At 38.7% G+C, this 11717-nt stretch overlaps 1 protein-coding gene across 1 annotated transcript in view; it reads left to right on the forward strand.

Annotated features, from left to right (window-relative positions):
- LOC120978053 (BTB/POZ domain-containing protein KCTD12-like) overlaps positions 1 to 8113 on the forward strand; it is a 474732-nt gene extending 466619 nt beyond the window's left edge. Inside the window, exon 3 of the mRNA XM_040406292.1 lies at positions 8010 to 8113. Coding sequence (XP_040262226.1) covers positions 8010 to 8113 — 104 coding nt within the window. The remainder of the gene's footprint in view (positions 1 to 8009) is intronic.
- The last annotated feature ends 3604 nt before the right edge of the window (positions 8114 to 11717 follow it).

Genomic DNA, 11717 nt, shown 5'->3' on the forward strand with positions numbered 1-11717 from the left:
GGGATGTTATTTCGTGTGTTTTCCGCGGGAAATTTGTTGATCGGCAATTAATGCAGGTGCCGCATCTATAAAAGCCTTTTATATCCAGCATTGTCTGTATCGTGGGTTTATTCGTTTTTTTTCTTTTTTATTGTTGGGGCTACTTTCAAGCCTAAATTGGGGGCCTTATTATATACAATCTGTGGTATTGTCGGGATCAGTGAGCCTATCACTTTATCTTCCTTCAGAAAATGCCAGTGTTTTTTAACTATCTGTTGAATTTTACGATATTGGGCATTAAAGGGTAAGAACAAACTCACAATCACGTGGAAAGGACACAGAATTATATGAGACACAGGACACCAACACATCACGAAATACAGAACAAGATGAGATACAGATCACCAGGCCAACAGGAATCACAGAACACGAGACACAGATCTCCAGCACGAGAACAGAGAGACACACATTGGGAGGGAAAAAGAAGGGGATACGAAGGGGAAGGGGGAAGAGGAACACGAAGACACAGATAGATGATATATCACAAAATTTAGTGGTCAATCTAAGTAACACAACACTAACAGAAACACAGATGCGACTACTAAATAAGGGGTTAAAATTTGCACCCACGCAAAAACTAAATCATTTTGACGCATATATTGGCGTCGAGAAATTTGTTAGGAAACTATGCCTTAAGAAATACCATCTCAGAAATCCTGTGGAGAGACCTATGGTGGTCACACAGGAATACATACATACAGATTTAAAAAAGAAATCTAAGAAGTATCCCTTACAAGAATTAAGTCAGGAAATTATCGATTTCCGTCAATCGGTTGAGTATGATCTAAGAAAGATTAAAAATAACAGGGGATGCAATATCACGAATCAGGAAATAAAAGCCATAAAAGAACTACAAATGAAAGAAAAAATTATAATTAGACCAACTGATAAAGGAGGAGCCATTGTTATCTGGGATGAGGAAGAATATAATATGGAGTGTCTAAAACAATTGGAGGATGAGACCACATATATGAAAGTAAAAATAGATCCAACTAAGGCCTATCAAGAGGAGTTAAAACAACTATGTGAAAAAGGAATCTCACAAAATTTAATAAATAGACAAGAATGCGAATTTATATGTGACACACAGGCAAGAATACCAGTGTTTTACTGTCTGCCGAAGTTACATAAGAACCCGACGCAACCACCCGGTCGACCTATAATATCCGGGATAGGTTCGATTACAAGCAATCTGTCAAAATATATTGACACTCATCTCCAGCCGACAGTAAAAAATACGAAAACTTACATCCGGGACACGACACAAATTATAGATATTCTAGAAAAATTAAAATTCAATCCTGAATGGACAATGTGTACACTGGATGTACGGTCATTATATACAATCATTGACCATCAACAAGGGACGACAGCCATGAGGGATCAATTAATAAAGAAGGGTAGATTAAAAAAAGAACAGATAGGCTTCCTAGAGGAAAGTGTTAACTTCATTTTGTCTCACAATTATTTCTGTTTTGGCTCAAATTTTTTTGTGCAAAAGTGCGGTACCGCCATGGGCACCAGGTTCGCCCCCAGCTATGCGAACCTCTTTATGGCTGATTGGGAAGAGGGGTCCGTTTTGCCGCGGCTGGGGACGGACCTGGTGCTATGGTATAGGTACATTGACGATATTATTTTGGTGTGGAATGGAGATATAGGCTCGTTAACCTCCTTCATAGACGTATTGAATGGTAATGACAGAAACATACACCTCTCATCCAAGATATATGATGGGAATATTGAATTTTTAGATTTAAATATCCGAATTGAGGGTGAAAAAGCAATCTGCAATACCTTTCTGAAGGATGTTGCTAAAAATAGCCTGATCCCCTATACCAGCGGACATCTACCTAGATGGCTGTTAAATATCCCGTATGGACAATTCCGACGCCTAAAACGAAATTGCACTGAAGACGAACAATTTGAAGAGGAGGCCTATAAAATGAAAGAACAATTTGTAACTAGAGAATACCCTGAATCCCTAGTAGACTCATCTTTAGGTAAAGTAAGAGAATTGGATAGAATTTTTTTTTTTAATCCAATTCAAGTGAGGAAGAAGAAAAATAAAGATGAGGGGACTATAAGAATGGTCTTACCCTTCAATGCCCAATATCGTAAAATTCAACAGATAGTTAAAAAACACTGGCATTTTCTGAAGGAAGATAAAGTGATAGGCTCACTGATCCCGACAATACCACAGATTGTATATAATAAGGCCCCCAATTTAGGCTTGAAAGTAGCCCCAACAATAAAAAAGAAAAAAACGAATAAACCCACGATACAGACAATGCTGGATATAAAAGGCTTTTATAGATGCGGCACCTGCATTAATTGCCGATCAACAAATTTCCCGCGGAAAACACACGAAATAACATCCCCGACTAATCAACTTAGATATAAAATAAAAGAATACCTCACTTGTAGTACTACGAGTGTTATCTACATAATAAGCTGCCCATGCAACAAAATATATGTGGGAAGGACAAAACGAACATTAAAGAAAAGGATTGCGGAGCACCTTAACAATATTAGGAAAGGCCACATGGATCACCCACTCTCAAAACACTTTAAGGAACAACATGGTCAACAAACAAACTTAAGCTTTGCAGCGATAGAGAAAGTTGGGATAGACTGGAGAGGAGGGAATCATGTGGAAAAAATGTCCAGAATAGAATCGAGATGGATTTTTGAACTGGACACTCTTATACCACACGGCTTAAATGCAGAATTAGAGATTTTTGGCTTTCTGTAAAATATGAGTGCTCTGGGGTGGATGCCTCCCACCGATGCGTGGTCGGGTGGTATATTAGCTACGTACGTCCGACCGCGCCTCGGTGGAAGGCACCCACTTTTATTCAACCACAACCTCACATCCATCCAACCTTACAAGTTTCTCCTTTTAGACTTATCTACTTTGTCTCATCTACTGCTATATGTCTATAAATAAATTAAAATGTAGTGATTATCACTTTTTAAGAAGTAATTTTTATATTCATTTATATATTTTAACTTAAGTGAACTTTAATGGTATAAGGAAAGCAAATACTATCAAATCCTCCAGCCAAAAGATTAAGGGTGAATTTTCAGCAGCTTTTCTAAAAAAAAAAACGCATAGGTACACAAAAAACGCATGAAAAACGCATGAAAAACGCACCTGCGTTTTTTTTGTTTTTTTTTTAGAAATGGTAAGATTTTTGATGTAGTATACCTATGGAAGAAACGGAAGTGCCATTTTCTGATTAATTTCATTTTAATTCCATTTTTATCGATTTTATTGATTATACCACATTGTTATACTCCAGACCAGATCTTGGACACTGTGAAATTTGAATCCCAGTCCAGGACTGGTTTTTGGGACATCTGGAACCAATTAGGAAAGAGGATATAAAAAGGTGGTTTAGTGGGAGCCAGGTCACCACTGAGGAAGAAGTCAGTACCTTTTGGGACTTTGAAACGCGTCTGGGAGGAATCTGGACCCCACATTACCACCATTTTGGCGTACGCAAGGACACTTACAGCTCTACCTCCGTTTTAACCTCTCAAGTGACTGATTTGTCCTACATAAAGACTTATGCCTGATAACTTCTTGGAATGACACAGTTCCACTCTTCATCTAAATTGAAGCTAAGGAAAATCTGAACACGTGGGACGCTGAAGGAACGGCGACCAAAAGGAAAAAGCTGCACTCAGAGGTTGGAGGTAAGGGAATAAGGCAGCTCGATAATAGGTGGGACGCCACCCAGAGCTAATAATTCCCGTATTTCTACAATTTGACAAATTTCAGAACTGTGTTATAAGAATAATATGACTCTTTCGTAAAGTCTAACACTGCGTTATAACATCAAGAATCGCTTATTATTTTACTAACTGAAGAATTGGTGACTATCAAAAATCTCAGAGAATTACCAACAAACAGCCTATATAGTGCTGATAACCAATTTTTCTGTGGTGGACTAATCAGAAATTCAGAAAGCACCTACAAGCTGTCTGACATACACATTTATACCTCAAGTGATTTTTTATCTTATCGTCATTTGTGATGTTTTATCCTTTTGTTATTTAATTTCTGTACAATTTACGTATCTTGTATGACATTTTAAATCTTTTAATAATTGAGAACTGTTATAGTAGTAGTAATAAAGTAATTTGCTTTGAGCAGTCCTCCAGATATTGAGTGCCATATCTTTATTTATTTTTACAGTAACACAATAAATTAAACATATATAATGGAGAGAAAATAGCATATTTAACCATCCCTCAAGATGACACTTGATGTCCTTCTAAAGTTGGATTTCATTTAAAACAAACAAGTAAAACCGCACCAAGATCACTTCATATTATTAAATATACCACCACTATAAGAATTTGTAGTAGTTAATACAAAATATTTCCCCACTAATATCGCATCACTATCTTACTCAAAGAGCACTTCACTGGCTACACTATAAACATAGAGTTCTATTTCTATATCATACTATAAATGAAATCAGCCAGTAAAACTATCACCAGATATCTAACCATTTAACCACAACCTATATTAAAATATCACTTATTTATACACGCTACCTATATTGAAACATAATTTCTCAACAAAGTAATAAGCTATAACCTTCATGCAACTTAATACCAACATGTATATACACATGATTCACAATGGAATGGACATGTTTTTATATTTATTAGCTTTAAACTATTACAGTTACTATTACTATTAATAGTTACTATTACTATACAGTTACTATTATTTATTAGTTTTATTAGTATTGTCCCATGAGAGCAAGACAATCCATTCCATGTTTTCATTATTACTCTGGATTTTTTGGGAATGCCTCCCCTAAAGTGATGCAATTTCCCTTTAAAAGCTGTACCATATTCCTATGCTGCAGGCCACTGAGGAAGAAGCATAGCGCTTCGAAACACATTTTGTATTCCCTGCAGTAAAATATATACTTTACATTTTTAAGCGATCGCAATAATTTAGCAAGGGATCAAACATCCAATTAGTTTGAACAGAACACATCAAAGAAAACTAACAGCCCAGCACCTCTGTATTCAGAGGACAAGATACTGCTGAAGCTGGTGAGCTCAGCGGAGAAAACCAGCACAAATCGCTGCTGAGGACTTCGGATTCATTCAACAACTATAGGACCGGTAATGTAATAACAAAGACTGAAAGTGCCGAGATAACACACATAGTGTTAAAGTCTTCTGTGTGGAAGTAATAGCTGGATATGCTGGCAGATTTATTTCTGTCTGGTGCATCTGTTGATGTGGGACTATCGGACATACTGATCGATATATGTGATATATATACACCTAGTCCCACTTAACAAATAGCACCTCTCTATCACTCAAGCAGCGATCAGCTGAATCCTTACCCCTCTATTTCACAACAGGATTATCAACTATACCAATATGGAAGGACTTATTTTTTTATAATTAAGGAAGAAAAACCAATACCTACAATTAGATGTCACTTTATCCCAATCGCTTCATAGCTTTCTAAGCTTTCTAAGCAAATGCACAACCTACTGAACATAAGTTAAAATACTACTATCTTGCAAACATTAACGGATGGAAAAATCCCTAATACATTTTAAATTTTTTCTTATTTTTTTCTGATATTTCTAGTATTTTTCTTATATTTTATTTTTTGCTTTCTACTTATTATCTTTTTGTTTGTTTTCTATTTTAAGGTTTCCACTCAAAGAAATAGGTTTAATAAATAAAATTTTACAGCATTTTTAATAGTCATTTTTATAACCACTATAGTTATAGCTATTGATGATATGCGCATAATGCTTTTTATTCTGCATTCTAGCAAAACAAATTATATTGCACCAAGATCCATTTTTATTGTTATATTAAACTACTTAAACATATTGTGATTAATATATACAGCCAGAGATATCAGAGTACCCCCCACATCTCTAATTTATTACAATATGAAATTATATTGTTCTGTGTTAGGTTGAACTTTATCATATTTCCCTGTCTTGTGGAATGTTAACCTGAGAATGTACCCTAAAGGAAGAGGTAGTATTATCTACTGATTAGTTGCACAATAATAATAGCTAATCCTAGGTAAGTGAGCCATTGACTTACTGCTTTCCTAAATTTGTGGGCTGTGCTTCAGGATCAGTCTGATGCCTTGCTGGTTTCGGATATAATTCAGGTAGAAGGTGATTAATTGGATTGATTTATGTCAACGTATTTGACTGATTTAAAGTGTTATTGTGTTATTATATTATACTTGATTTTGCTTCTAACTTGCTCAAACTGTAGAAGGCGTGTGTTTGATGATATGAATTTTGTTTTGTTCTCTGGTGTCATGTGAAGAGTTAAGTAACTCTGAGCGGGAGGGGGGGGGGCTGCTTTTGGAAACAGAAGCAGTCCATGTGATTCTGGAAAAGGCCCCTTGCAGTTCTTAGTGTACGACCCGGAAAAGGGGGCACTGAGTCAGGGGCCAGTTTGTGTTATTCGTCTTACATCTGCTACTAAAATACTACACTGGTATTAACCTAAGGGTTAGTGTGGAGACAGGACACTCTTTACACGCTGTGGCTGCTTTTGAAGCAGGCAGAATACGTGTGTCTTTGTAAAGTACTAACATACTATACAGTAAATTAGAGCTGCAGTTAACAGTAAATTGGACACAGATTTATTGATTTGCCAAGTGTACTGGTTTGAATACAATACAGAAAGGTCTGATGTATGAGGAATACATTGGAATTACTATTGGACTGTCTTTATATGTTTTTGTGTGCATTTATTTGTGGTACAGAGTTTGTCTAAAGGCAAGGGAAGTGCAAGCCTCTTACCCAGATATACCGCTCATTTCCTACATACAGTTTACAGAAATATAGTCTGACCCAGCTAGGAAAACTCTGTAGCCTAAGATAAGATACATAGGCAGGAATAACCAAAGGTCAGGGATCGCTACCCTCACCAGGTTGCTATGGGAGCTAGTTCTAGCAAGCGAGAAAGAGAAGAAAAGGGTTGTCCCAGGACTACAATAAAGTGCTTGGTAGAACTAGAACATGGGAAGTGAGCAGTTAAGAATGCTACTGCTATTCTTAAGAAAGCTGGTATGCCATCTGTTGGGTGTTTGGATGCCGCCAGGTGGAGAAAATTTAAAATAGAAGAGAAGCAATGGATAGAAAAACATGGTTACGAGACACAGGTGGAGGCGTGGCTGAGTACCTCCACAAGACATGCTGAGATGTATGCAAATGTATCACGTGTAATTATCTAGTTTTAATTATTCAATCATAAGTATTGTAACCACCCTGAAAACCCCTCAGTTACTCCCATTATCCTAAAGGTATATCAATAAAGGTTTTGAGGCGGTACTCAGATCTCCTCAGATACAACTCCTTTGATTGTGTCTGTGCTATCAGCCGATTGATTTAATTATTTAATATTGATTATTTGTACCTGGACATTCAACTATTCTAACAGTTTTCAACTACATTTAGGCCTGTTTCCAGGCACAAAATTAGTGAGTTTGCCAGAACCAGAGTTTCGGCCCTGACACAGCCCTCATGCCCTCGCTCCACCCCAATCCTGCCCAACTGTCGAAGAACTTGCGACTGTACTTTTGTGTGCCTAAAACATTTGCCTTAGTAAATATGCCCCAATGTGTTGACTGTGGGTGTGGATCCTGAGCCTGGGACATAACATACTGCCTGTGAGTATTGGTATTGCGCCTAGAGTTCCTGGTAGACAAACACCTGGTATAGTAAGGGACTATACTTGTGGCGTTAGTGCTCAGCCAAACCAATTTTTTTTTTGTTTTTTTTTGTTTGAAATATAACAGGCAAGCTTCCTGTTTGGACTTTATCCCCAAGTTCCCTTTACATAAGATGTCCTTCCTTTTTCACATGACTGTATGACGTATCACATGATGATCATGTTTCCTGGATTTCCTTAGTAAAAGAACAAGAGCTAAAATCTGTTTCTTTTTCCAGGTGCTCCATGTACTATAACAGATGGTGACCAGAGAAAAAAGACACTAGTAAAAGCCATTCAGAAAACAGGTAAAACATTTGAGAAAAATATTACGGTGACCTAATACATGACAAACTACAATAAGTCACAGCTAACAAACAATAGCTGTGGACCTTAAAGGATAATACCCCCTAGACATTTATGGAATATTCACAAGCTATGCAATAAATAGGGGCATATTGGCCATTGATTATATCAAGTAAAATTGCAGTCAGCTGCTAGGGTTCTGTTGTCATCGAAACAATTTTTATTTTTATTTTTTGGGGGGGGGGTGGGGGGGGGTGGTGGTTTCAGGGGAGACTGGGAACATAAAAGTGGTCCTGAAAAAATAAAAAATAAAAGTGCCCTTATGTTGCAGCCACTTAAAGTAAGCGGGCCAGCAATACTATAGTGCTGAATAAAGCTGAACTACTACAGTGTCGCACAAAATACGGTCCCAGCAGAGCCAAATACCACAGTACAGAGCCAAATACTATAGAGCAGCACAATATACTTTATACTGCTCCAGCCGAACCAAAGCTTCAGTTGTACATTCTGTCCTCCTCCTCCTCCAATTGTCTCCAATTAAGGTATGGAAAAGGGTCTGAGTAGGTGAGATGCTGATCACAGCACTAAGCCAGCCCTGCCTCCAGCATCTTGCCTGGTCTTTCAGGGCTATCAAATATACAGGAAAATAGAGCACTACATAACTATTGCATCTACTCATCTACTGATAGCGTTTTTTATGCTCCCCAAATGGCCAAGTTAAAAAAAAAATAATAATCAACACCTGTCCCATTCCACCCTGCAGTCTACATTTCAGGCAAGAGGCCTCTTCTGACTTGCGACCTGAGATTCCTGCTTCCTGACATAGGAGGTTGCAATTACATCATTGAGCCTCCTGAAACATGACATTGCAACTGCTTGCACCATTTTACTGCCACATAGGCTACAGGCCTAGTAGCCTGTGGCCAATGAGGATGAACACCATGGTAGGGAGTATTCAATTGCATCACTGTCCTGAGATGATACCGGGTTTATACTTCACTGGGCCTTAAGCCCCTTGCAGACTAGCGTTCCTTCCGCAGTGAGTCCGCATCGCAGCACCCGGCCTGACACCTCCCAGCACTGACGGGATTCACAAAGCATTATATTGATTTATGATGCTATGTAACCCTTACAGTTCTGGAATGTATTGGATAACACTGGCAAAATGCTGCCAGTGTTATCCAATACATTCCAGAACTGTAAGGGTTACATAGCATCATAAATCAATATAATGCTATGTGACCCCCGGCAGCGCTTGGAGGTCTAGCCGGAAGCTGTGTTGCGGACTCTCTGCGGGAGGAACGCTCGTCTGCAAAGGGCCTTAATGTTACACAAATAACAAGGGAGTTATTCTGATTACCTGATTGGCGTAGTGAAGGAATTTTTTCCCTATAGTGAGGAAAGTTGGCTCCTACCTCACAGGTGTTTTTTTGTTTGCCTTCAGCATTATGTCAGTGTTATCCAATACATTCCAGAACTGTAAGGGTTACATAACATCATAAATCAATATAATGCTATGCGACCCTGTCAGTGCTGGAAGTTTAGGATGAGAACTATATTGTATTCACATTGCTAGTCCGCAGTATGAAACTCGCTCGTCTGAAAGCGGCCTTTTAGTGAGTTCACCACCTCCTCTGGCAGAAAGTTCCTACAGTCTCATTGCTCTTATAGTAACAAATACCCTTCTATGTTGATATAGAAACCTTCTCTTCTCTAGTTGTAGTGGATGCTCCCTTATTACGGTCACAGTCCTGGGTATACACAGATCATGTGGAAGATCCTTAATATATTTATACATAGTTATTAGATCTCCCTTCAGTTGTCTTTTTTGTAAACTAAATAAACCTAATTTTGATCATCTTTCTGGCAGGGGTGTGGCTAGAACTGACAGAGCCCCACAGCAAATTTTCTACAGTAAGGACTGGTCATCAGTAGTCAAAAGCTTTTTTTAACCCCTTAAGTACCCGCGCTGTACATGTACGGCACTGGTGGATGTGACTTAAGGACCAGTGCCCGCCCAATCAGTGACAATGTTCCGGCAGTCACTTATAGCCGTACCACTGCTGTATGCGCCAGCATAGGTGAAAACACCGATGCTGGCGCATGAACCCTCGAACTGCCGTGGTCAGCGCTTGCCGCGGAACGTGCAGGATCCTGCCGGGTCCAGGGTGGCCATCGAGTCCCCCCACTGCTGTGATGGGGAAACAATGGCAGGGAAGGCAGCCCAATGCCTTCCTTAGGCATCGTGGCTGCCTTCCTTGACAGCCTGTGAGATCCAGCCCCCTCGATCTCATAGGCAGGAAGGCTGCAAGTGTATTACAATGTGTAATACACTTACATCCAATGCATTACAATACAGAAGTATTTTAATGCATTACAAAGGGTGTCAGACCCCAAAAGTTTAGGTCCCAGAGTGGGACAGAAAAAAAAGTGAAAAAATAAAGTTTTACAAAAAAATTAAAAGTTTCAATTAAAAAACTAAAAAAGCATCCTTTTCCCAAAAGAAACAAAAAAATTGTACAAAATAGGGAAAAAAAGAAAAGTAGACATATTAGGTATAGCCGTGCCCATATCGACCAGCTCTATAAAATATCATATGACCTAACCCCTCAGGTGAACACCATCAAAAAAAATGATTAGATCTTAGATTCTGCCATTCACCAGCGTACTTAGTGCAGGGAGAGACGTGTCTGCAGGCGTTAAAGACAGTGATCGAAAAATCGTCATTCTGCCCAAAAAAAAGATTTACAAGTGCAGGGAAAGATTATTCAAGATGCAGGGAAAGTATGTGGTGGAATAATTCCACTGCTTTTCAGTTGAACAGGGTTCATTTGGGGAGGTGACAGCCTGAGTAATAGGAACATTCTTAATAGACCTTGCAGCACTGACTGGGCTCCCAAATTGCCATTATACAGCTCTTTAATTCCAGCAAACCGTTTTTATTAGGGTGCAAGTGCTGTTTGATACAGGCATTAACAGTGGTTATTACAAGGAAATATTTCTATGTCTTATTTACCCTTGTACGGTACACTTATCTGTAGTAAAGACTTTAGTTGGATGTTTTTAGTGGAAAAAGAAAAAATATATTTGCCGCTCAGCGGTGTAGTTATTTCTTGTAAAGCCTTTTGTGATGTGTATTAGCGCAAAAATAAAAAAATACATTTGCAGCTCTGCGGTGCACTTATCTGTAGTAAATGCTTTGATGGCGTGTTTTAGCGGAAAAAGAAAAAATACATTTGCCGTTCTGCGGTGCAGTTATTTTTTGTTAAGCTTTTAGCGATGTGTATTAGCCACTAAAGGCATGGATGTGATAGGCCAGGGCAGCATGTGACCCAGCATCTATATCAGCTGGAGTCACGTAGCGATGCATGTCACTCTGCTCTGATTAGTGTAAGGATAGGATGCTGCTGCTGTGAGGGAGAGAATAGGAAAGAATCTGTTATCAGAAGTGCTTGTTTTACTAAACGATCTACAGTAATCTTTTTTTGTGGGTGCAGCGCACAATATTTTTACCCTGCCCTGAGCCTAGTGACTCTGAAAAAGAACTTTTATCCGTCTGTTAGTTAGGTGAGCGTCGGCGGCGATTTTATGCAAGTTCAGAACACCAGCACAGCATATGTGCTTTTGTGACAGTCAAATAC

This window comes from Bufo bufo, chromosome 8 (genome assembly GCF_905171765.1).
Source record: "Bufo bufo chromosome 8, aBufBuf1.1, whole genome shotgun sequence".
Lineage (NCBI taxonomy): Eukaryota > Metazoa > Chordata > Amphibia > Anura > Bufonidae > Bufo > Bufo bufo.